Here is a 25,679-nt window from a genome sequence, read left to right as displayed (position 1 = left end):
TATGAGGATTGTGGGTTAGCTTGTTCTCACACTCGCACCTCGCTTGGCCTCGTAGAAAACCCTAGCGCCGCAGACAGAGCGAGAGGGGATCAGGGATGGCAAAGTCTCTAAGATCGAAAAAGAAGAAGAGGCTGAGGACTCTGAGGAGGGAGATAGCTGAACCTTTCTACGAGAACAAGGATGCTGCCAAGCTTGCTGCGCAGGAGGCCGCCCTCGCCGCTCCCAAGCTTCAAGTCCGCACCCGCAAAGATGAAACCCCTTCCGTGGCCTCTACTCCCATATCCATGGGTGAGCTTTCTTTCTAGCTACCTTTCTTACCCTCGTTATCAGCTTTCAAAAATTTATATTGATAAATGCTTCATCTTAGTTTGTCGGTGTTATTTAGTTTTATTTGCTCTATATTGGAATTTGGATGGATCATAGCTAGTGATTCCTTTGTTGTGATAAATCTTATTTCATTACTTGGACTAAGATGACTAATTTTAAACACAATGAAATTATTATATTTAGTTTATTTGATGTTCTTCATTATGCTCTTGAACCATACGTTTGTCTGAGCTTCAATTGTGACTGCTATGGCTTTTTATATTAGCAGAGGACAATTTCACTCTTTTGGTGTCTCTATTTGGGGGATGTTTAGACCTCGGATTTCATAAAAGCTCTAGATTCTTATCAAAGTCATTGTTCTTGTGGATCCCATAGATATAGCAACTGCTTCTTTCAAATAGATAACTTGATTAAAATTATTGGATGATTTGTATGTGTATGCTGGAAAACTATTCTTGGATCATAAATGAAATTTTTATCACTAGCGCTAGGACTTGGCTGCTTGTTATAGATTAAAAAAGCTGAAACAACTTTAGCCTTTAGAACACCAGAATGATTGATTTTGGATGATCAATGCTGATATTTTTCCCTAAGGTTCCTTAAAGTTTGGTGTTGGTGCAAATGCAATTGGTGGTTTTGGAAGTTCTCCCATTCACAAAAGCATGCCTCTGACTCTTAATTGTATTTTACATGACAAAAGTTTGTAACATTAAACATGATCTGCCTTATGTTTTATATGTCTGTGATCAGACTTAGAATTTATCCCTTTTTTTTCACTTCATTTTATTCGGTAATGTTGAACCTGACTGCACTCTTATACATCGTTTCAATGTTTCTAGCTCATGCATGATTGGACCCAAGACTTCTTTCCCTTTTTAAAGCTGTGTTTTGTGCTATATTCTTGAATGAAACTAATCTTTTTTCTCATTATCTTTATTTATTTATTTGTAAACAAATCAGACAATCGAAGACCAATTTTTTCAAGCTATAGCTACTAACTTTTATGTGCCAACATCAGATTTCATTGATTGCAGTCTAACTGTAAATTAAATTAAGGTTGCGCTGGCCTTTTCCTACAGTTTCATATAAAGACTTCATTGGACTGGTTTTTGCAACAAAGTAATCTGCAGAAAATCCTTCTCCTTGTTGAGCTATGTTTGATTTTTTCCCCCATCAGACATGTGATATTATCCTCAAATGTAATTGTTACATTTTAGCTGATTAAACCAGACTATCTTGTCCTTGAACAGATGTGGAAATGGCCGCTGGAGGAGGTTCACACAGTGACGATACTAAGTCATTCTTGAAGCCTGCAGGTGGGATTGGGAAAAAGTCAAAAAGGAAATTAAAGCTGAAGAAAGGCAAGCGGCGAGGCAAAAGTAAAATCAATCTCAGGAGGAAATGAGCAAAAGAAATTAGGAATGAGTTTTATTTGGAGTTCTGAGTAGTTTTGGTTTTTTATCCATTCAATGGTGCATGCACGCCATATTTGTATTACCTCTTGACCTTGAAATTTTGAATTTTGGTTTGATTTGTGTTGGTTGAAACATCAAATTTTCTAATGGTAGTAATTATCAGACTTATGCTTTAGCAGTTTTCTACAAGAAACATAAAATAAAGGCATAATTCCCTTAAATGTTCATCTATTTTTCTAAATTTATTTTTATAATTTTTTATTTTAAATTATGATTTTTTTATTTTTTTATATTTTTTTAATTTAGTTATATCAGTCCTTATGCTATGTTTGGATTGAGGGGGTTTTGGAGGGTTAGAGTCGGTCTTTCTTTTGTTTGGATTGATATTTTTAATTTAACGAAGGGAAGGGTTAATTTTGACCCTCTGAGATCTCTCTTTTCCTGGCCCCTCGATTTGGGGTGCTGGGGGAGAGCTTAGTAAAAGACCTTATTACTTTTATTTTTTAAAATTAATTACATAACACCACTTTATAAGTTTTTTTTTTTCATTTTTTTAATTTAATTTTATTTTAATCCGTATTCACATGACTCTCATAACAAATTTTTGTTTTTTATGTGTTTTTTTTTTTGTTTATTTTTTTTTTGTTTGTTTGTTTATGTTATGTTTTTTTAATTCTCAATTCATCTTTAGAATAATTTATCTTAATATAATTCTATTTTTTAAAATTTTTTTAAAAATATGTGAATTTATTTGAGATATTCATAATCTATGTGTTTAAAGAGAAATGTGTAATTTTTTATTTAATAATAAGGGTATAATTAATAAATCATATTATTATATATCCTTTCATTTTTTTTTTCTTCCCAAACCAAACAAGGTTTATTAGAGAAATCTCATTTCTTTTCTCTCCATAAAATTTGTTATCCAAACGAGGGTTGAACCCATCTTTTACTTTCCCTCACTTTCTCTCCCCCCTACTTTCCCTTCAACTTCTAAATCCAAACACTATGTAAATCTTAAATCCTAACTCTAAACTCTCTTAAATTCTAATCCTAAATTCTAAAAAAAAAAATCGAGTAGAGGGGCATTGATGAGTTGTCATGTTGTCGATAATTTGTGTTCATATGCAAAATGTACTTTGATGTTTTGGAATAACAAATAATTACACAAGTATTCTTCCAGATTAAAAACTAGTGCTGTGACAACTGCCCTTTATTGTGGTCACCAATGGTCTCCACATGAGCACGTACCAGTTTTGAAATGATGGAAGCGGTTAACATCTCTAATTATGATTTCTTGCGAATAGATGTTAGAGATGAATTTAGCAAACATATGGCAATCTCCACATATGCGAAGGTTTTTGGTCACTCTCAAGACTCTAACTGTCCCAGGTGAAGCATTGAGAAGGCCGAAGGCAATCGCCAGTTTCTCACTGTGGGTCTTCAGACTACATTCCTTCTCCTCCTCACTGATATCATGCAACACATATCTAGTATCCGGCACGTATCCGGCAGCCTTCATTTTCTTGTCCAAATCTTCCAATAATATTTGTATCTGTCTTGATTGTGGATGAGACTTGTCCCCCTCAAAGAATGCGTGGATTTTTCCATTGATCTCTGTCCAGCTGCAACCAGGGCTCTTTCGTATCCCCCTCTCCTTGAGAAGAGATCTTAATTTCTTGACTTCCTCCCACTTTCCAAAATCAGCATATATATTACAAAGCAGAACATAATTGCCGCTATTCTCGGGTTCTAAAACAAACAACCTATTGGCTGCCATCTCCCCATACTCCAAGTTCCGGAAAGTCCGGCAAGCTGAGAGGAGTGAACCCCAAACACTTGGACCCACTTCAACAACATTCATCCTTTCAATAATCCCAACAGCTTCATCCAAGCGACCCGCCCTGCCCAGGAGGTCCACGACACAAGCATAATGCTCAGCTTGAGGCTCCACAGAGTACACTGTCCTCATGGAATCAAAATACTTCAATCCATCTTCTACCAAACCTGAATGGCTGCATCCTGATAGCAAACTCGTGAACGTGACTGAATCGGGCCTAACACCAGTCTTTATCATGTCTTCAAATAGTGTGGCAGCTTCAGCTCCAAGCCCATGGGATGCGTATGCGGCAATCATAGCGTTCCAGGGAACCAAATCATTCTTGCTGTTGTTGTCGTCCTCCCCAAGTATGCTAGTGAAACATCTGCGAGCAGCCACAAGGTTGCCACACTTGGCATACATGGTCACAAGTGCAATCCGAACTGTTGGATGTGCATCCATTCCCATGGCAGTGGCATAATCATGTATCCGTTGTCCTTGCTCCAGAGCAGCTGAATGTGCGCATGCAGGCAGCACACTGACAATTGTGACCCAATTGGGCTGCACCTGAGAGCCTTCCCTTTTCATATCTTCAAACAAGCTCAATGCACTGTCAGCCATCCCGTTTTGAGAGTAACCCGAGATCATAGCGGTCCAAGTAACAATATTTCTTTTAGGCATATCATCAAACAACTCCTTCGCCATCTCTACGGCACCAAACTTCATGTATCCTGTGATCAGAGCGTTCCAAGACGAAATATCTCTCACAAGCATAGCGTCAAACAGATGATGGGCAAAGAGAAGCTCACCGCATTTAGCGTACATGTTAACCAAAGAGCTCCCGACGTAGACATCTTTCTCGAGGCCGAAGCGCAGGCACTGGGAGTGGAGGGACTGTCCAAGGGGAAGAAACTGCAGCTCAGCGCAGCACTTGAGGGCGAAGGGGAAGCTGAAGTGGTCGGGCGGAAGCCCGTGTGATTGCATTTGACGGAAGACGTCCAGGGTCTCTAAGGGGGAGGCAAAGAGGGAGTGGCCGCGAATGAGGGCGTTGAAGAGAAGGGTAGAGGGACATGGAACTTGGCGAGATAGAAGAGTAGCGGTTCGTCGGTCGCGGGAGCTGGAGTACAAAGCAACCATCTTTGCAGCGAGGAAGGCATCGGGGCGGAGGCCGCGGAGCGTGAGGTGTGCGTGGAGCTGCTTGGCCTGGGAGAGGGAGCCACGGAAGCGGGTGAGGAGCTGAAAGATGGGGGCGTAGTGGCGAGGATGGAGCGGATGATGCTCATGGAGGGTTTGCAGGAGGGAAGAGAGCTCTTGTTCTTTTGTCGGTTGTTTCAAGAATACCATTCTCACGTACCTGAATTTCGTTATGTTTCTTTGAGCTACCTGTAATAATCTGATTATTGGTGGATTAATTCATGGTTGAATTGATTAAAATAAAAATGGTTTTGTGTCATGGGTACCAACCACTCTCCAATAATGTGTTCTTTTAATAAATAAATAAAAAGAAAAATCACTAAATACTTTTTAAAAATTTAATTAAAAAAAAAATTAAAACAATTACTACAAAATCAAAAGATTTCGAGATGACATAAAATAATTTTAGATAACATTAAACAAATGAATGTTACATTAATTCATTTACCTATTGAATCATAAGGTTGTCCACGTAACTTTTTTTAGTATAACAGAAATTAAAATTCATACAATTCTCTTATTTTGGATTGTTGTAATTACTCACTTATCTATTCGTTACCATGTCACCATTGAGGTCTGCAATAGTCTTGGCTTCAGTTTCAAACTCCCAGATATGGGTGAGCAAAAATAAAAACCTTGATCTCATGATTTGATCCACTATCCGATTCTTAGATCTGCGGGTATCTAAACTAAAAAAGAATTGGAAACTCGATCCAAAGTTTTTAGATGAAAACTAGTATTGGAATCCGATTTGGTTTTCAGTATATAAATTTTATATGGGTTAAAAACTTAAAACCAAATTCATAATATATATGAATATATATGAATAAATTAAAAAAAACATCCTATACATTAATCAGTCCCTTTAAAATATATTTATTTTTCTCTTAATTTCTCTCTTCTAGTCCTCATCCGCCCATCTTTTCTCTAGCCTTATTATTAATAAGATATTTAATATTTCTAGAAATATTTGATTTTCTTTTGTATTGCTTAGGGTTGATAAAACTTTTTATTATTTTTGTGTAGAGAATATAATATAAAATTTTAGTTTTTTTTGTAAATTATAAATTTGTTATATTAATTTTTAATGTGATATTATATATTAAAAAATTCATATGGTCGATAAACTTAAATTTGGATATGGAAATTGGATATCCGATTCAGTTTAAACCAAATATTCATTTAAATTGGGTCAAATACAGATCGAGTTTTTTTCGATCCAAAAAACCAGATCCAATTTTGCCCACCTCTACTTCCAGGGATGGTTGTTGTTGTGCTTATTGTATTATTAATATAGTTAATTTAATCTAATTACAATAAGTAATATTTACGTATATTATGCATAGTTTGGTTGAAGAATTCAAATAAAAATATAACAAATAAAATGGAACGTTTTCTAATAAGGTGGTTGTTTATACAGTAGTTTTTTTTCCATATATCAATGAGTACGCCACAAAAATACATGTTTAATATAAAAAAATTGTAACACATGCTACAAAGAAACCATATTAGTATGTCAAAACATGAACATCCAATATAATTGAGCCATTCAAAACTCTAAACATCAATATGTATATAATAAAAATAACCACTCCAAAAAAATGAAAGATAAATAAGTAAATATCATCCATCCAACCATGAAAAATCATTATCAATCATCTATGCAAACTTGCGTTACAGCTTTGTGGCTAGAATTAGGAACTTGTTGTATCACATGTCTGCCTAGACATATACGCAATAAAAAAAAATTAAGTGATTTTCATGTTAAATTTTTTTTTTTGTGACCACAGCTAAAATTAATGAAAAATACATGTGACCATGAATGAAATCAAACCTTATTTTTTGCAACTCACACAAATAACGTGCATGAGAATTTATTACTCTGCCACCATTTAAGAAAGTTGAGCTTTCTATTTATGTTGATATTCTCATTGAATCGAAAGTTAGTGTTTAAGAAACCGATGTCCAACAATTATAATATATATATATATATATTAATTTATTAAAAATAAATTGTAGCTTAGTTGTTAGGGGTGAAGCTCATGGGTTCATTCCTCTTGATCCTCTTCTTGTTCCTTGGTTTCGAATTGAATTAAATGTTACGATCATCCATGAAATATTAATATTTGCATTATCCTTAATAACCTGACTACCTGACAATAAAATCAATGCTATTTTAAAAAAGACTAAAAATACCATACAAAAATTAACAATACCTTAGAGATTGGTAATCAAATTATATCCTAACTATTTCAATAATATATATCATATATGAACAAATTATTTACGTACTAGATACCTTCAAAATAAGCATAAGCGAGACTCACTATAGCAGAGAATAAACATGTATTTTAGTCCTGTCAGTCCTTTTGTCTCATATCATTGATATTTATCGAAGCCTTTGTATATTCATGAGGATATAATACAGCTAATTCATATAGTAGTATTTACTCAATTTTTTTTGTTATTACTAAACAATTAAACAAATCTCTATTATTAACAAACAAAACCAAACCGGTTTAGCGCTCCCTCAATTTTTTAAACGGAAGAATCTCAAACCAAACGGGCGATTCAAACCATAACTTAGTGCAAAAGTAGGATACTCCATCAGATATGTTGGGCCGGCCTGTGTTGCCAATTCTTCACTAGTCTAGTTGTTGTTTATTTTCCTGCTTTTATCTTCTTTTGTTTTGTGTACCTCATTTCTAGTGAGAAAACTCCTTGTGTCCTTTGTTTTTCAATAAAACTGTAATTTATCCATATTAAAAACCTATATTTCCTTCGGATGTCTATTTAGTATTTACTAACACCCTTAAATCAAAGGCTATAAAAATTCAGTGAAAATATCATAAAAAACTCAGAAACTAGGGCCCTGCCTCAGTTCAAATGTTCATTGTAGGGGCTGCATCCAAACAATATTACTTTGTCTACGTACTTAAAATAATTTCATTTGACATATATACACGTATATAGATATTTGATGAGGTGTACGAATAATATAATTTCATAGAGAGATATATGCCAATTTCACTTGTTATTAACATACAACCCATCTACTAAAGAATCAAATTATGTGAAAAATTATAGGATACTAACAGCTAGATGATGACATCACTGGACAGAAACACAGCCTTTCAGATGTTTCATTTCAAATATTGATTCTCCCCTTGTTCATATTTTCAGACGAATGGCAATTGAAATCTCAATGGTTCACTAGATTAATAGTATAAGATTTTCACGCAAAATTTAAAACAACACAAAAAGTAAATACACAGGAGAGGAAAGCTACGACTCTACTACAAAAAAAAAAACACCACAAAATGGCCACAAAGATATGACAATCTTTTCCCAGTGTAATGGTTAATCCACATTCCTTATATATAATAATAATAATAATAATAATAATAATAATAATAATAATAATAATAAAATAAAATAAATCCCTAGTGGCACTTGCAAACAATGGTCTTTTCAAGATCTCCTGCCTCTATATCTTAGGATCTCAAAAACCCCAAACCATGCTTTACTATGCTAACCAACTTCAATTTGATTCTTTTCGCTTCAGAAGTGATGATGCAGTCCTTAAAAGGGGAAGATTGTTTAAAAAACATTTGCAGCAAATATATATATATATATATATATATATAATTGACTGAAATAATTCCAAATTTGCCAATTCCAAACTAGTAAACTAGACGACATTACAGCCACATTAGCTCACCCCAATTATGGTCTTCTACCATCACTTTCCTAGGAAGGTGAAGTTCAATTTGTAAATGTTTAGAATTCCTAACTCTCCCTAGTTCTTGGGTTTGCAAAGGCTTCTGTAACTGGCTAGCTAACACCCGGTCCTATCAACATCAGGTGTAACTTAAATAGAATAACTTTGCTACCCATAAGGGAGTTTAAAAATAAACATCCAATATATCAGAATAGATGTGAGCACTACATTCACAAGGGCAAGCTCAAGAAGTTTAGATTTCCAAGAAGAGAGCCTAGATTTGATGCTAAAATAAGTTTTTCCAAGTCTCGCAGATTGGGTTGTCTCCTAAAGATGAAGGCATTGATGTAGGTAAGAGCCAACGTACTGATTGGTGCAATTAAACGTCTTAGTAAGAGATGGTTCCGACATACGCTCACATCTAAAGAAATACAAACATGTTTGTGACAGTTAATTGTCAACCCCAAAATACCCTTGAATAGATACATTATGAGCATTATTATTCTAATATATTCTCCACCTCCGACAAACAAAATGATAGGTCATCCACATACTAATGATGACAAATTTTATCATTTCGCCACCAATGGAACACCGTATAGGATCCTAGAGGAAATGTCATGTGTGGACATGAAATTAGCATATACATGACAAGCACAAACAAGAGGGGTGAGAGATAATCGCCTTGTTTAAGAATGAGCCGATATCTAATGTAGCCACATGAGGAGCCATTTATAAGAACAGAGGCCTTAAAGCTATAAAGAATCAATTTAATCTAATCTATCTAGCTGGGTACGAAGCCTTGCGCTGACAACTACTCCAATCGGAAGTCCCAATTCGCTATATCAAAGGTTTTAGTGAAGTTTACTTTGATCATGTTTACAAGGATCCTTTGTTTTCTGAGAGCTGTAAATTAGCTCATTAGTAGTAACAATGTCATTTGAGATGCAACAACCCATTATGAATCCAGAGAAGATATCAATTAAGGAGCCCAGTATCTATGTTGTTTGAGATGCAACAACGCTTTATAAATCCTGATTGAGAAAATATCAATTAAGGGGTCCAGTATCTTTCTGAGTCTTTAGGCCAAAATCTTTAAATAATTTGGAGATTGGCCTAAAACCTTAGGGGAATTCAGAAGCTTTCACTATTGGTATTAGAGCAATACATGCCTAGTTTGCCAACGACCTTTGGGTCTATTGGTACACGGGTCGCCGATAGAGCTCTCACCGAGTGGTGAGAGTTCGATTCTCGGCTGAGGGCACATTTTTGGGAGTTGTGAATAGTGGTTGTGTATGGGTGGTTCCAGCGCCCACGTGAGCGCGGCCCTATCCCCATTTATTTCACCGAGGCTTGTGCACGTCCCTGGGTCTTAAGTGGGTTCGCCCCACTCCTCTTTCCCAAAATACATGCCTAGTTAATTCTTGTTAAGTTGGTCTTTGCAATATAAGAGTCATCACACAATTTTTTGAGATCATTACGCATTGTTGGCCAAAATTTTTTAAAGAAGAATATGGGGAAACCATCACAACTGAGGGCTTTATCAACTCAAAGATTGAATGAAGCTTGTTTGACTTGTTTAAAGGAGAAAAAGGTTTCTAAACGTGACAAGTCAACCATAAGCTTGAAGTCTAACGACCTTTTCCAGCGTGATTTAAAGTGGCATTCTCTCTTGTAGCAAATTCATCCTGAAAGACTGAACCAAATAATTTGTAGTAAAACATAACACAAGGAAGCCTGATGCAACTAACACAAGTACCAAAACAATCATGTTGTGTTTCTATTAAATAAATGTGGATTTCTAATCATATGGATGTGATAATCACCTGTACTATAGTTACTGAACACCACACAATGACCATAAAATGCTCATGGCACGAATGCACAAAGAATTAGGAAGCAAGTGCATCACTTGTCCATATACAAAATTCATGTATGGGTCTAATCATAACGCAAGACTGCCCTGTGTGACGATTGCATGCATCATGATTATTGGACTACACAACATAAACATGGGATGCACATCTTAACAAAAATGAAAGACAAGACAATTATAGCATGCATCCCAATGTGAACACCAAAACCAGTACAACACCAAAACCAAAATTTTAGATAGAGGAAAGGAAATCAAGCACAGATCTGAGATTCATTCTCTTTCTAAGGTCCTATCTTACAGAGAGAAGAGGAATCAAAGGAAAAACTGATATCATCTCTCTTACACACATGAAACCTAAACACCATCCTCTACTACTTTTAGTGATGATTTGGAAGCAAGACATGATATTTGGGATCTTAATTTATAAACTTATAAGGTCTATATATAGTGAGCAACATACATCAAATTGACTAAAAAGTTTAATTCACAGGTATAGATCGAGGAAATTAAATCTAAACAGTTTTTACTCAGGGGGTATAAAAACATAAAGATCTTCAAACTTTTCTTGCGAAAAAACCATGAATACAAAGTTCAATTCCATGGGATTTGCAAGCTTTGAGAGCTTGCGGTCATGTATCTTATATAACCAGCTAAAACAAAAGGCACAAATACAAAATAAAAAAAAAAGGAAGAATTTGTTAAAGATGGTGAAACTTAATAAAATGGAAATACAAAGAAAATTTTTTTAGTTTTCTCACAAAAATATAACCATAATAGTGTATTGGCATATTGTGACTATGATGATTATAACGAGAAAGGCTTAAAAGAGAGTAATAGTATATAATGTGTTCGCCCTTATTATGAACTCAATTGAAACGGCAGGTCCAGATGGATTGAGAATAATTTCTCCATCCTGACCACTGTTGGTTTAGTTTTCACTACTTTTAGATTTAAGCATTAAGTTTTACACCACAGTGATGACATTTTAAAAAAGCAAGTCATTCAAAGTTAGATCCAAGTTCAAAAAACCATCATCAATGCTCAAAAATACACAAGGAATTATACTAACATACCTCTGATTTGAAAAGTTGATGCCCGGTAAAGATCTATTGAAACTAAAACCATAGGCAAGAATTTTTTGGTAAGCTATTGCTGTTTGGCATAACAAAGAAAGAGGGCTGAATTCTTTGTTCAGTCTTCATCTATCTAGCTGGCATTGGGCTTTGATTGATCCCAAAAGACTTATTTATTTAATTTACTTCAAAACAAGAAAAGAAGAATCTAATATGTAATAAAGCTTGTCCAAGATTCACTGAGATATTGTGAATTATTGGTTTGGCATAGATCTAACCAACAATAATGTAAAAAGAATTTCAGTTGCAAACTACAAAATTTCAAATAGAAGTTTACTTGAAATTGTTTAATTTGTAAGGGTATGAAAACAAAAATAGCTTGTTAAATAAATCATAATAGCACTTGAAAAATTATGTTCTGAACTTTAACATGCATTGATAAAGAAAATCTCACATGAAGATAATAAAAACAAGGACGCACTAAACTATAATTTGCATTTTTGCAAAAATAGCAACCTTAACTAGAATCAACATTTATGCGAATTTAAAAGAAATATGACCAATAATTTTATTTGTAAATCCCCTTGCAACATTGCAACTGCTAAAAAAATTGTTTATGATGCATTTGAAAAAGCTAAACTTTAATATCCATCTAAGATAATGAAAGAAACCTCAGTCTAAAGAATGTCAAATATTAGGAGAAATAATCCTTTTAATGATCATAAAGATTAAAACACAGGCATTATAATAGAGATACCATGTTAGTAGTACATATATTATGAATAAATACACCACGTATAATCGAGTTTCAAGCATACCTTGAGATGCTACAGAAGCTACCACACTAAAGAAAATATAGTATGTTTGCTATTACAATAGACAAAACCAGTAGCCCAAGAATCTTTTGTCAAATGAGGTCACTAGAAATATGAAACGGCATAAATGACTCAAGTAACAGAGACACATATAGGGTTGGGTCACAACTTACATTAAAATTCAGCATAGGAGATAAGTTAGTTTTCAATGTTTCAGTTAAGTTGGCAAATATTATTTTCATTTTTGAGATAAAATTGCCTAATATCAAAGTGCAAGTCTTCTTCAATGAACAAATTAGAAGCATGCCATTTCCGTGAAATATCTATATCATCCAAGTTTGAACATTAGTAGCCTAAATATAGTAAAACTCAACAAAAGCACAAACAATACCATATAGTTTTATCAAAGTAGAAATACTTGAACCAAAAATAAATAAAGAAAACAAAATAAATTCCACTTAGCTTTAAATGGAGAAACATTGTTCGTACCACATATATTATGAAATAAACACACAAAGTGGGATCAAGTTTCAAGCATACCTAAGATGCATATGATGTAGTAGCCCACCATGGCATAATATAAAAGAAAATATAGTATGTTTGGTGTTACAATGGATTAAACCAGTAGTACAAGAATCTCTTGTTACATCAGGTCACTAAAAATATGAAATGGCACATATAAAGTTGATCACAACTTAAATTAAGACCAACAAAGAAGATGAATTAGTTTTTATTGCTTCAGCCAAGATTGGCTAATATAATTTTCACTTCTGAGATAAAATTACCTAATATCAAAGTGCAAGTTTTCTTCAATGAACACTAAAGAAATATGACATTCCCATGAAATATTTATAACATCCATGTTTTAAGTTTGAACATTAGTGGATTTAAATATAGCAAAATTCAACAAAAAACAAACAATTCCAGGTAGGTTTATCAAATTAGAAACATTTGAGAAAGAAAAATTTCCACTTAGATGAAAATGAAGTTCAACATTTTGCTTATTTAATCAAAGACAATGAGTGTAGATTCAAGAGGCATGAAAAATACCATGCTTTCTACCATCCAAAAAATAATCACGTTACGGCAAGCTTGCTAGTAGCACAAGCTATGGAAAAAATAAATTTTGATAACAATTAGAATCTAACAAAAAAGAGAATACAAATCTGAGTTAAGATACTATAGTATGGTTCAAAACCTTTAGCTAGTCAATTAGAGAAGCAATTAGGCAACAGACAAGGATCGACTTGAAAAAATCATGACATTATAAAATCTTGCCCTATGAGATAAGTAAACATTTAAGACAACATATGATGGAAAAAGCAACACCTCTCACGCAAATACAAATCTAAGAAAAAAGTCATACTTGTCCTATAATACCCTAAAGAACATCATTGCTTGTGAATTGGACCAATTGATCATTAGGGCAAGCAAACCATTCCTAAAAATCATAAGATCGTAAATCCCCTCAAACATCTAAGAGCCAATGAGAAATTGAAGACAACAAATGCAAAAAAACACTTATTTAAGTACAAAACGAAGAATATATTCACACTTGCAGTGTGGTACCTTGAGGAAGACTATCACAAGTGCGTCTAGCTTTCACAATTTGGAATGCACATAATGATAATCCAAGTACAATGAACATAAAAAGCATATGCATGACCCTACTGAAACATGATCTATCAAAATGTCAAGAAATTTTAAAATAAAAAAAAATCTAGATCATAAAGCATAATATAACAAGTGAGAACCAAAATTTTGTTATTTCAAACCTTAAATACAACATGGCAAGAAATTTTGAGATCAAAGATTCTAGAGCACAACGCATAATATAACAAACTAGATGCAACATTTTGTTATTTAGAACTTTAAACAAAGCATGTAACATGTGCAAAAAGAGTACTTATCTTGCTTAACAATAATAGAGTAATCAATATGAACATATATGTATGAGTGAACGCACACACACGCACACCAACTATAGAACAAGCAAGATATTGCTACAGTAATTCCAAGACAAGAAAATCATACATGCAAGTGAGTCTTAAAACAATCGATCCTTTCATTTCAGAACATGGATATAGGAAATGTAACAGGTCAATGATAGAACTTACCATATCAATAGCAGATAATAAATTTATTTTCTTCTACACATTTAGTAAAAGCTGAAAAAGGTTCCACGTTCGTACATCTATCTTAGGTTTAGAATGCATTTACTTAGTAATTACATTAAGCAAAAAAGACCTACAATTAATGAAAACCCCAAGAAAAAAATGTTGAAAGTTAAACATCATGTTCATATCCTAATCAAGCATTTCTAGCACTTGTGAAAGAACTAATTTATTCGCTTCAATTGTTTATGTTGTACATCAAATTATTGATGAAATTTCGCATTTGCTATACAACACTTGCAGAGGATCATTTGAGTAAACAAGCCATATGTGATGTTTCTAAAAATAGTTTCTTAGAAATCACTGGATTTGCAAGGTACCACGCATATGCTAAGTTGAAAAGGAACTAGTCAACGTAATAGATGCAACTAGATTAATATTTGATGCAACTAACAAAAAATTACTGGACCCTAACCACAAAAAAAAACATCACGTAGTTGAGTGGCAAGTAATAGATGCACAAAATTTAAACATAGAGGATCTCAGGAAATGGCATCATTGATTTCCAAATATCGTTTGAATAAAAAAGTGGAATCATATTAGAACATCAACTAAGAACCTATGATTGTTAAAAAAAGAAGACAAGCACTTCCAATTACATTACCTTCTAGAAAAAGCACATCAAAAAACGATAAACAATCATAAATACAACTATATCATAATATAAAATATAAATAAAGCAGCACATAAATTCAATTGGCATTACATCGAGAAACTTGACTAGAGGAAAGCCAAAAAATTCAATCAAATAATTGCGCATCTCTACTAGCATGTCAAACCAACTTCCAACTGATTATAAAAATATGAAATCCAGAGGAAATTGGATGATAGGCTTTCAAAATTCGATTAATCTAGATTGTAACACAATCTAGAAATGAGTTTTGATTAAGCAACATAACCTTACAAACTAGTAGCACATGTTGTGTTTAAGTAAAACCTGTAAAATTGTATTAGCGCTAGAAGAAGTTTAAATTGATTATATTTAAACAAATAACACATCTGGAACCCGACCTCATAAGTCTTTTATTTAAATTGACTACGTAGTTGAATTGTTTGTGGCTTCTACCCCATCTGTGCAGGTCACAAGTTAATTAGCGTGGCTACTAAATTATTAACTCTTCTAATGGAAAACACAGGAAAAATGGCTGGTTTTACACATTGACTTGAGAACAATGATTACGTTAATGACGATATCTAAATAGACCTAAATTGACAATGGAAAATCATTACAACCACAACATGATTATAAAAATATGAAATTTAGAGGAAATGGGATGATTGGCTTTCAAAATTCGATTCATATAGATTGTAACACAATCTAGAAATGAGTTTTGATTAAGCAACATAACATTACAAACTAGTAGCACATGTTGTGTTTAAGTAAAACTAGTAAAATTATATTAGCGCTAGAAGAAGTTTAAATTGATTATATTTAAACAAATAGCACATCTGGAACCTGTTGCACATACAAATTTCATTGTTATCTCATGCATTTAGCTAAATATCATGCATATTTCCTAGTTTTCATAGTGATTACCCTTTTCTTTTTTACAAACTACTCTCTCTAGTTGTTTTGATTTCAGAAAGCAAGAATTGGTTAAGAAACCCTGGAGACTGGGAAGAAACACAACCTATCTGTGGTCTGCGACAAGTACTTGTGATCTGTAAAGTGACTGGGGCCCAGCTTCCACCTTTGGCTATAAAAGGACCAGAAAATGGGCTTTAGGGTAGGAGAAAGCAGGGACAAAAAGGGTGGCGGCTGAAAAAAGAAAGGAAGTTCTGAAGGCTGAAAAGAAGCTGAAGAAGAAGAGAAGGGCTGAGAGACTGAAGATCGGATCCTTGTAGCCATTATAGGGAGTCTTCTAAGCCCTGTTGTGATGTGTCTGGCATACTCTTGTTCTTCCTATTTTCACTTTGTAACTGAGACAATGTGTGTGTAGAACTCTTCTTAGGTTTGGGATTAACCCAAGGTGGTATTTGTTTGATGTGTTGATACATTTTGTATGGATATTTTATGCTTAAAGGTAGATTTCTTGAGTTGATTTCTGATTTGAGTACATAGCTTGTAATTGTGAAAGCATACTTGCCTACCTTAGAGATCTAGGTTAACTGAAAGGATAACCTGGGTCTTGGAACCTCATTAATCACCCTGAACTTACTGAAAGGTAATACTTGAGGGTATTTTGCTTAATCACCATGCTTATTCAGGTTTTGAAAAAGTTTATCTACCACGAAAGTAGGAGATGGCCCTACCAAGACCTAACTTGTTACCTCTTGAAAGAGAGTGACAAGTAGCTTAGGATTAATGCCCTTCAAGAGATCTACCCAAATCTAGTCTAGATCCAACACATTATTCATGTTACACCTTGTGGTGGGTTCCCAAACCTAAGTCAATTTTAACCTGAAGTGTAATCCACAGCCCTGTGTTTCTGCAGCCTTGATTGTGTTTTATTTCCTGCTTCTTGTTGTACCCAATTCCCACCCTTTTTATTGTCTAGATAACCCCTTGTTGCAATAGATTGGTAATCATACTTGGTCCTCGTGGGATCAATACTTATTTACTACTTAGCAAAACCGTGCGCTTGCGGTTGTGCAATAGAACCCGACTCAATAAGTCTTTTATTTAAATTGACTACGTAGTTGAATTATTTGTGGCTTCTACCCCATCTGTGCAGGTCACAAGTTAATTAGCGTGGCTACTAAATTATTAACTCTTCTAATGTAAAACACAGGAAAAATGACTGATTTTACACATTGACTTGAGAACAATGATTAAGTTAATGACGATATCTAGAAAATCCAGCTACAATGAACGTCTCTGTAAACCTTTTTCTTATCCTAACAAAAGTCTAACTTTAAACATCATTCCCAAATCAATATATCCATAAAATTTAAGCCACAAGCCTGGTTCCTAATCGAATATAACTTTAAAACCAAAGGCCAAAACCTAAATTAGTATAAACTAAAATTCCCAAAACCTTAATCCCTAAACCAGTATAACAATAATTTCTAAGGCCCAAACCAAAATTCCTCAATCAGTATAACCTTAAATCTGAATTAAGAACCGGGGAGAGGAAATCAAGTGCATGCTTGAGATAGTCTTCCCACACACACAAATCAAACTCCTGTCCTATACTACATTCAAGTAATGATGTGGAAGTAAAGAATGTTCCTTAGACTTATTAATTTTTATAAATTTGCGATTTTTTATAAACAATATGCAGCATAAATCAAACTTACTAGAGAAAACCAATTAGTTCATTAATATTCTAGGAGACTAAACTTGAATGATCAACTAAAGGGATACAAAAACATGATGACATTTTATTTTTTGTTTTTTTAAAAAACAACCATAAATACAAAATTCAATTTTGCATACTTGGGGTTTAAAAACTTTGAGCACACAAATAAGCAGTCTTGTATCTTAGAATAATTACCAACTAAAATAAAATACAAATACAAAAGGTAGAATTAGCAAAAAGATGGTGAAACTCAATAACACAAAAAAACCACAAAGACATAATTTTAGTTTTCTGTGCAAAGAAAGAAATATAACAATAATGTGGATTAGATGGTTTATGACTGATAATTGTAATGAGGAAGGTTTGAGAGATGATTATAAGATACATTTTTCAAACGGAGACTAGAATATAATGTGTACACCCCTATTATGTAATTTAATCACATGGACATTTATCTAGCCCGATTGGCAAGCTTCTCTGTTTTCAAGCCACATAATATAATGTAGTTCTTCGAAAAGAAAATCTAAATCTATATCTCTTCATTACTTTGAGCTTATATAGTACAAATAATGCTCAACTTGATGACAAGATTGATAGATAGAACTTCTAAAATTTTCAATCATAAACCTATGTTCAAAATTCCCTTTTGTATAAGTCACACAAAGAATCGATAAAGACCTATGAGTCATGCATAGCCCCCAGCTTCTAATGGATCTATGGACCATATTATGGTTATTATGAAAATATATGAGTCCAAAAATAAACTATTTCTCATTTTTCAAGGATCGATTTATAAAGTTAGAAACAAAGCAAGAGTTGAAAATCATTAGCATAATTCTTAAGGCATAAAAACAATAAGGTTTTCTTAATTTAAAAAAAAAAATCAAAGGCCGCAAATTTCACCATATAATGGCAACACTGAACCTTAACAGGAAGATATTGAAGTGTTCCTATGGGTGGGGCCATCTAGGGCTGCTAACAGGGGAAAATGAGGCCAAATTCGGTGAGGGAAGATGGTGACTATTGCAGCCAATGGTGAAGCTCCTGGTGACTGAGAATGGCTTGGGGAAGTATCAGAGACTTATAAGGTGAATTCACTGAATTATGATTCAAATGGGTTCATGAATCAAAAAAGTTGGGGTCAATCAATCATTGAACATGTTGTAGCAACATAAAAATATGCTAAATCAACTTGATGGTGATTCTATCCTAATTACAGGTTAGGCCACAATCAAAGCTAGTCAACTGCTAGCTTGCTTGGAAAAGGTAGCAAGCGAGCCTAAGCAACCCATCTTTTACAACTGGATGAATCATATCAGAAGAACAATGGAGGAACTTTTGAGCAATGTTTGATGAATCATTAAATAAACAAGCCTAAAGACATACATATGAGCAAGAATTACAATACTTGTTTTGGTTTCCTAAAATATCATTTTTCCTTTTGTTGCATAATGTACGTAGCATGAACATATGTTAGAGAGCATCATGTCATAGATATAGCATCACTGAATAATTGACTCCAGCTGTAAAGGAACACTCCATGGAACTGGATATTACTTCTAATCAAGCACATGAGACCTACATATAGCAAATTGGCATAAAACAATATAGGTTTTACACAAAAATAAATAAATCCTAAATCTTCATCAATTTTTGTAAACTTTGCCCAATAGATCTAGATAAGCATGCTAAGTAGGAAATGAAAGAAGACAGCAGCATGGCCCACAAATCAAAGTAGAAAAATAAGGAAAATCAAGGAATGGAATAGAAGGTCTAGGGCACTGAATATTGAATTACTGAGATAAATCATACCATTCGATTGCCCTAGCAGGGCTTGAAGATAACAGATTTAGGAGTCCACCAACTTTCGTTAATTCTTCTGAAATTATTCCAATTTGTCTCCCTTTTTCTCGATTATTGAACCCCACCTTCTCCTTCCCTATTCGGATACAAGGCTCTTCAATATTTGTCCTCGTCTCGCTTGATTCTTGGAGTTTTCTACAGTTGACTTTTAGATGATATAACCCAATATACAAAGTTCTTCAAAAGGCATGCAGTAATAAAATATATAAAACATGAGCTACAGGGGCTAAGTTAGAACCCTTGCAATCAACAAACATAATCAAAGCTATAGGTGCTCCAAACCCTGAAAACAAAAACTATATCTAATGCCTGTTTTATACAACCCTTCTTGACAGAATTGATATTCATAGTCCATGCATGTTAAATCAATATTGGTTGAGCCAACAAACCCTACAAACAGGAACAATGTCTAGTACCCCTTGGCTATACACCTTGAGAGAATGGATCAAGGTTGTAATCAAGATCTAGATATACAAACAAAACCCTAATCAAGAATAGGAACGCATAACATAGAACCACTAATAATCAATACAATGGATCATGACTTAAAGAGTTTAACACACAAATTAGAACAAGAAAGATGATGATTAACATAAGAAACAAAACCATTCGTCCAACTGACATTAGTGAGAAAACAGTCAAGAAGAGCCCATCTGCGAGAAAAGAGGTTTTGACCGTTACACCAAGTAAAGACAAAACTAGTAAACCCTAAATCGAGAAGTTGATTTTGAGAGATAGACTGAGGGAAATTTCAAGATTTAGAGGAATAGTTTTGAAATACACCACCTTTGTGTTCTGTGCCGGAGATAATGGCACTAAAGTCTCCGGCTAAGAGCCAAGGAAAGTTGAGCGAGGAAAAAACCAATAAAGAATTCTAAAGAAAATTTTGGTCAAAAATACGTTGAGAGTTATAAATGATAGTAAAAATCCAAGAGAACGAAACAGAAGAAATAACAAGATGGAGAGTGGTTTTGACACCCATAATAGGAGTGACAAAGCCAATATTTATGTTCCAGAGAATGATGATACCACCTGAGAGACTTGACACAGTGTTGGCAGCCCATTCCCATTTCTTTTGGAAAATTTTGCAAAAGTTGCATCCTAGAAGAGTCAGCTTTGGTTTCTACCAAGCAGATGAGGTGAGGGTTTAATCTAGTCGCAAAGTCTTTGATGCGGTTGACTATGTGAGAATTTGAGGCCACCCTACAGTTCCAACATAAGATTTGAGCGGAGATGTGATAAATAAAAAAGAAAGAAAAACAAAGGTTACGGGTTAAGAGAATTCCTTCCTTTTTTTGACTTGCTCTCGGATTTACTAGATTCCCTGCAAGAAAGAGCTTCAAGATTCACATCTCACATTTTGACAAAGCATTAGCAGAACAACTGTGAAGACTAGCTGCAATAAACAAGTCTAAAGGCCAAATTACATGAATAGAGAATTTTTATTGCAGTTCATGGTGCAACAGCCTCCTATTTTGTCAAAGTATCATCATTAAAATAGAATATGGCAGAAATCCACAGTTTAGAAGCAATTTCACAGGGCTAATACACATGCTAGGGCAAGCAATCATAAAGATGGCATAACTTAAGAAAAGTATTGGCATACATGACCTTTGTGTCGGCAAAGTAGCTTCAAAACATGGTGGTCAAGGCAAAGTAAAGACCAAATCAAAAATACATTACTATGGTGAACAAAAGAGAAAGATGAAAAAGCAATTTCATCTTAAGCCCCTTGTTTCCAAAAGCATTAGTTCATTACCGAGACCCAAAATGTGGATAACTTACATAGTACTTGTAACAAGTAATTATTCATCTTCTACTGATATAACCTTTCGAGTCAACCTAGTGTATCCGTAAAATAAAACAAAACTTTTTCAAAAACACAAACTGAAGCAGCGGATCCCAATTCCACTCCAAAAACTAACACTTAAAATGGAGTAAAAAAGAACACAAGTATTCAATTGACTGGTTCCCCTTTTACAACCACTAAAACAAGTACTTATAAAGATTTAGACTAAGGACAAAATAGTAAGTGAAACTAATATAATCACCAAATACTAGAAAAATAAATAAAATAAAATAATAAATAAGACTAAGATAATTATAAAATGGAAAAAAAAAAAAAATTGCTTTGAAAGTTTAAATTTAAAGTCCTCAAATCATTTAGAGATTTGTTTGACCACGGTTCATCACAATTAGTTGGAAGTTTAAACAAATAGGAGTCTAATTCAAATTGTCTTATCAACTTATTCCTAATTGTTACAATCATAATTATTGACACCCATAGAGTGCCTTATTTATAAGCAAGAAAAACTTAAGATTATTAACCAAATAGAAATTCTATTTTTATTTTTTACATGTCAAAATTAAACAAAAAACAACCTCACAGAGAGAGAGAGAGCCTACCAATAAGATATAGTTAGTGTTTTTATTCTTGAATACATGACAAATCAATACCACGTTCAGGAACACAAAAGTAGAATCTTCAAGTAGTTATTTGATAGAATCTTCAAGTATTCATTCAAAGTAAAATCAATATCAGCATTAAAATAGAGACTGTGCCTCGGGATTAGTAGAGCAACTAGAACTTAGGAATCTATAATACTACATATATATACATATGCAACAATTCATCCACAAACTAAACTTGGATCAAGTGAAGTTCATGAGATCAAAGAATATGACAACTGTAAACTATAAAGTTAAAATGAAAAAGAACCGTACAGACAAAAAAAAAAACCCACACTTATCAAAGGATACGAACTCCAAAGCCCTAAAGGAAAAAATTAAAATTAAAATTAAAAAAATTAATAAATAACAAGAAACAGAAGAAATAACTTAAACCTCCTTTAACAAACCATGGTAGTAAATAAAAAAAAGTATACACGAGGTCCTTGGAAACATACAAATATGGAATGAGTCAATACCACTATCATTCATACTTGAAGTACTATCAACTCATGAATAGTGGTTGATCCATAGTTTCCGTCATCTACTTCAACCAGTTTTCGGAGGAAGTTGTCGAAATACACTCCCCAGATCTTTTGGTTTTGATAGAATCAGCAATTGGATGCAAAACCTAATCCAAGAAGGAAAGCAGAGACGGGAAACAAAAGTGAACGACGTAGAAAAATTATGAAGGCTAGGTGTAAGTGAAAGTTTCTTAAATGTTGAATATGACTCAAATGGATTGTTTCATATAATTGGTAGATTTTACCTACACAATATGTGAACACAAGAATTAGTTTCAAAAACAAAAAAATTTGAAAACTCAAATCAATTGGCGGGGAGTTCAACAAAAACATGACTTGTTCAAAAACTATAAAAAAATCTGAACAATGTTGTTTATGTAATTAAGCAACATACTCAGTAGAAATATAAGAACAAACGAAGCATAATTAACAAGAATATTACTACATAAGTAAAATCTTGAAAATGGAACCAAAATATGAACATCATAAAGGTTTTGAGATAGGTCAAAAAAATCTAAAGAACAATGACGAAGATATCAACAGATGGGATCATAAGAAATCCAATTCCTACTCGTGCATGATAAGGCCACAGGTTAATCATGTGCATCAACAGTAGTTCCACTCATGCCACATAGAAGTCAAAATAAGTTTACCAGGAATACCTGCCATTTTCCCCAATAATAACCATGCGTAAGGTGTGCAATTATTATTATTATTATTATTATTATTATTATTATTATTATTATTATAAACTACAACTTTGTTAAACCAAAAATAAGCAATACTAAACACAGTACAACTAACATAATAGAACAAAGAGATGAGAAAGGAAGATGTGAAAGGCAAAAAGAAAGAAAGACATCCACTATGAGTGGACTGACAAAAAAAAAAGGAAAACACAACAAACAAACAGGAGAGACAGCCATAGATAGACAACAGGACCAAGACAACAGCAAGGAGGCCAAGGATCTCTATTCCTTGAAGGCATCAATGATTACTTCGACGTGTTTGCCGCGTTATTGTTGGTAGTTGTATCACCACAATCACGCTCTCGGAACTCTAGAAACTATAGGCTGCGTTTAGCAGCACTGATTGCATCTGCCCACTTTAGTTGTTTTGTTTTTAGCTTCGCAGACATCCATAGAAATAAAACATGATTAATTTTAATCATAATTAAAGTTGGATTAAAGGAATTTCTACAAAGGATTGAAAGAATTGACTAACAAGGATTGACATTAAGTTATTACGGGTAGTGAACTTGACTAGTTGTCACAATATTCTGACTATCACACATCAACGCCCTTATAGCGTAAAGGGCTTGCTAATCACAATCACTCAGCTATCAACAAGAAAATATATCTTAGGTTGTTTTGAATTCTTTTAAACTTTTTATCCAGCAAAAATGGATGGATTTCAAGAGGAAGTCAAATAAGACTACAATAATGTTGACGAGAATACCATTACTACCATCTTTAGGCTTGTACCCAAGCTCCAATGCATGTCTCAAGAGCAATGCAAAAATAACATAAATATCTCAATGCCTCACACCAGAAAGTCAAAAAAATTAAAACTTAATTCGAGTGAATCTGAGTACTATGGAATTCAAGAATGAAAACATGCATAAAAAATCATTTTGCACTTCTAACAAGTCTAATTATAGCATGAGAACGGATATTAATTCATTTTTCCATAAAAATTTAAACTAAAATCAAGAAGATGCAATTATAATAGAAAAATATGGAACCAACTGTTACTGAATCAAGGACTAAACAAATGATACATGGCTCCACATCAGAGATGATCAAGCCAATATCACTCAACAAATGATAAGATTAGCATAATAATAAATGAAGATTTCGAAAGACTATTGTCATATGAATTTGTTGGATTTTTTAGATTTGTATTAGTAGGCCTTGCTAAATGTTTGAAATATGATAGTTCAAATGGAGGCCAATGAACCAAAAACCTCAAGGTTATTGGTGTGACTGACTTGAACTATATAAGCCCCTTACACTTTTAGTTTTTATTCGATGTGGGACTATTATCCTAGTCCATTATTTCCAACACTTAAGTTCATGTGCAATTGCAACTTGGGATTTGTCTTGGACTAGTACTTCAAGCTTTGGAACATCAAAGGCCCTTTTTTTGCCTGAGCTTCTGCTCATTTTATGAGGCTTAAGTCTCACCAGTCCTCTAGTGCATTCTAATATTATTATGGCACAAAAGCAAATTAAAAAAAAAAAATTCTATATTTGGTGCACAACACTAAAGGCATAAACCATTCTGCATCACATAAGAACAAACCTATGTATTTTCATTCATCATGAGGGATACATATAGATACGTTGTGAAATAAATTTGCTCAAAAGCTGAAGTTGTTAGGAAGTCAAGCGTAGTTTTCAGTTTTCTGCGTCAAAATTAGAAGTAATCTATGAACTTTCATTCAACATAAAAGACAAATAGAGATATTCGGTGCAATAAGCTTGTTTAAAAGTTCAAAAACCTGAATTATACCATGTGTACAACAAAGGGACTTAGCATAATGAGATACTTCCTGCAACAAAGACAAAAAAACCTTTCATTTTATCGTACACGACAATAAAGGCCTTCAGCAAAGGAACATCTAAGATGATTCCGTTTAAAAGCTCCATTAAGCATTGACTTGAAGATGCAAGATAGGGGATGAGATTTAAGATAGAGAAAAGGTTGAGATCTAGGATGCACTAGAGGACGACCGGCAGGTTGCCAATGGCAACAAAGCGAGAATGGGTGACTGGTGTGGAAAAGACTTGAGAATTCAACAAATGGGAAATTCGGGTTGAAAATAGGTGCGGTTGTGACCAGGGAGCGAAACAGGCTTAAGGAAAATAGCAGCGTAGAACATATAAGATAACAAAATCACCTGATGATCTCCCATCATTTACTTCCAATAATTGTAGACCATGAGCTTTGAAAACCCTAGCTCCACCACAAGGATGATTAATCTACTAGACCCGGTGATTCACAAAAGCCAAAATGTTGTTGCTCATAGTGAGAAAGCTCTGACTAAAATCATGAACATAAACCTAACTTAAGCTAATCCTTGACTAAACCTGTAAACTCTAAACCCTAACTTGGACTGTATTAAGATAATGGATGTTATAATTCATTTTGAATGGAAGTCGGCATTCTCTTTATCTTGGCTTTGT

At 33.8% G+C, this 25,679-nt stretch overlaps 3 protein-coding genes across 3 annotated transcripts; 1 reads left to right on the top strand and 2 right to left on the bottom strand.

The window, feature by feature from the left end:
• On the top strand, positions 1–1,917 carry LOC120283672. The gene is made up of 2 exons (XM_039290385.1): positions 1–288; positions 1,578–1,917. Exons 1-2 carry the CDS (start codon positions 96–98, stop codon positions 1,730–1,732), a joined length of 348 nt encoding a protein of 115 aa, XP_039146319.1. The 5' UTR covers positions 1–95; the 3' UTR covers positions 1,733–1,917.
• A 949-nt stretch (positions 1,918–2,866) lies between these two features.
• On the bottom strand, positions 2,867–5,499 carry LOC120283479 (pentatricopeptide repeat-containing protein At3g46790, chloroplastic-like). The gene is made up of 2 exons (XM_039290173.1): positions 4,371–5,499; positions 2,867–4,292 (listed from the first exon to the last, which is right to left on the bottom strand). The coding sequence occupies exons 1-2, from the start codon at positions 4,903–4,905 to the stop codon at positions 2,965–2,967; spliced, it is 1,863 nt and encodes a 620-aa protein (XP_039146107.1). The 5' UTR covers positions 4,906–5,499; the 3' UTR covers positions 2,867–2,964.
• A 12,703-nt stretch (positions 5,500–18,202) lies between these two features.
• LOC120283735 lies at positions 18,203–22,733 on the bottom strand. Its single transcript, XM_039290460.1, has 5 exons — positions 22,701–22,733; positions 22,447–22,598; positions 20,552–20,843; positions 19,469–19,654; positions 18,203–19,234 (listed from the first exon to the last, which is right to left on the bottom strand). The coding sequence occupies exons 2-5, from the start codon at positions 22,457–22,459 to the stop codon at positions 19,216–19,218; spliced, it is 510 nt and encodes a 169-aa protein (XP_039146394.1). The 5' UTR covers positions 22,460–22,598; positions 22,701–22,733; the 3' UTR covers positions 18,203–19,215.
• Positions 22,734–25,679: the final 2,946 nt, after the last annotated feature.

This window comes from Dioscorea cayenensis, chromosome 19, assembly GCF_009730915.1.
Source record: "Dioscorea cayenensis subsp. rotundata cultivar TDr96_F1 chromosome 19, TDr96_F1_v2_PseudoChromosome.rev07_lg8_w22 25.fasta, whole genome shotgun sequence".
Lineage (NCBI taxonomy): Eukaryota > Viridiplantae > Streptophyta > Magnoliopsida > Dioscoreales > Dioscoreaceae > Dioscorea > Dioscorea cayenensis.
This window is presented reverse-complemented; position numbering and strand designations above follow the sequence as displayed.

Excerpts from the sequence above, each read along its gene's own strand:
- LOC120283672 (XM_039290385.1), top strand. The coding sequence starts at position 96 with ATGGCAAAGTCTCTAAGATCGAAAAAGAAGAAGAGGCTGAGGACTCTG. Across the intron at positions 289-1,577 it reads CTCTACTCCCATATCCATGG|ATGTGGAAATGGCCGCTGGA; the intron begins GTGAGCTTTCTT and ends GTCCTTGAACAG.
- LOC120283479 (XM_039290173.1), bottom strand. The coding sequence starts at position 4,905 with ATGGTATTCTTGAAACAACCGACAAAAGAACAAGAGCTCTCTTCCCTC. Across the intron at positions 4,293-4,370 it reads TAACATGTACGCTAAATGCG|GATACATGAAGTTTGGTGCC; the intron begins GTGAGCTTCTCT and ends CTCTGATCACAG.
- LOC120283735 (XM_039290460.1), bottom strand. Across the intron at positions 19,655-20,551 it reads CACTGTGTCAAGTCTCTCAG|AAAACTCCAAGAATCAAGCG; the intron begins GTGGTATCATCA and ends AGTCAACTGTAG.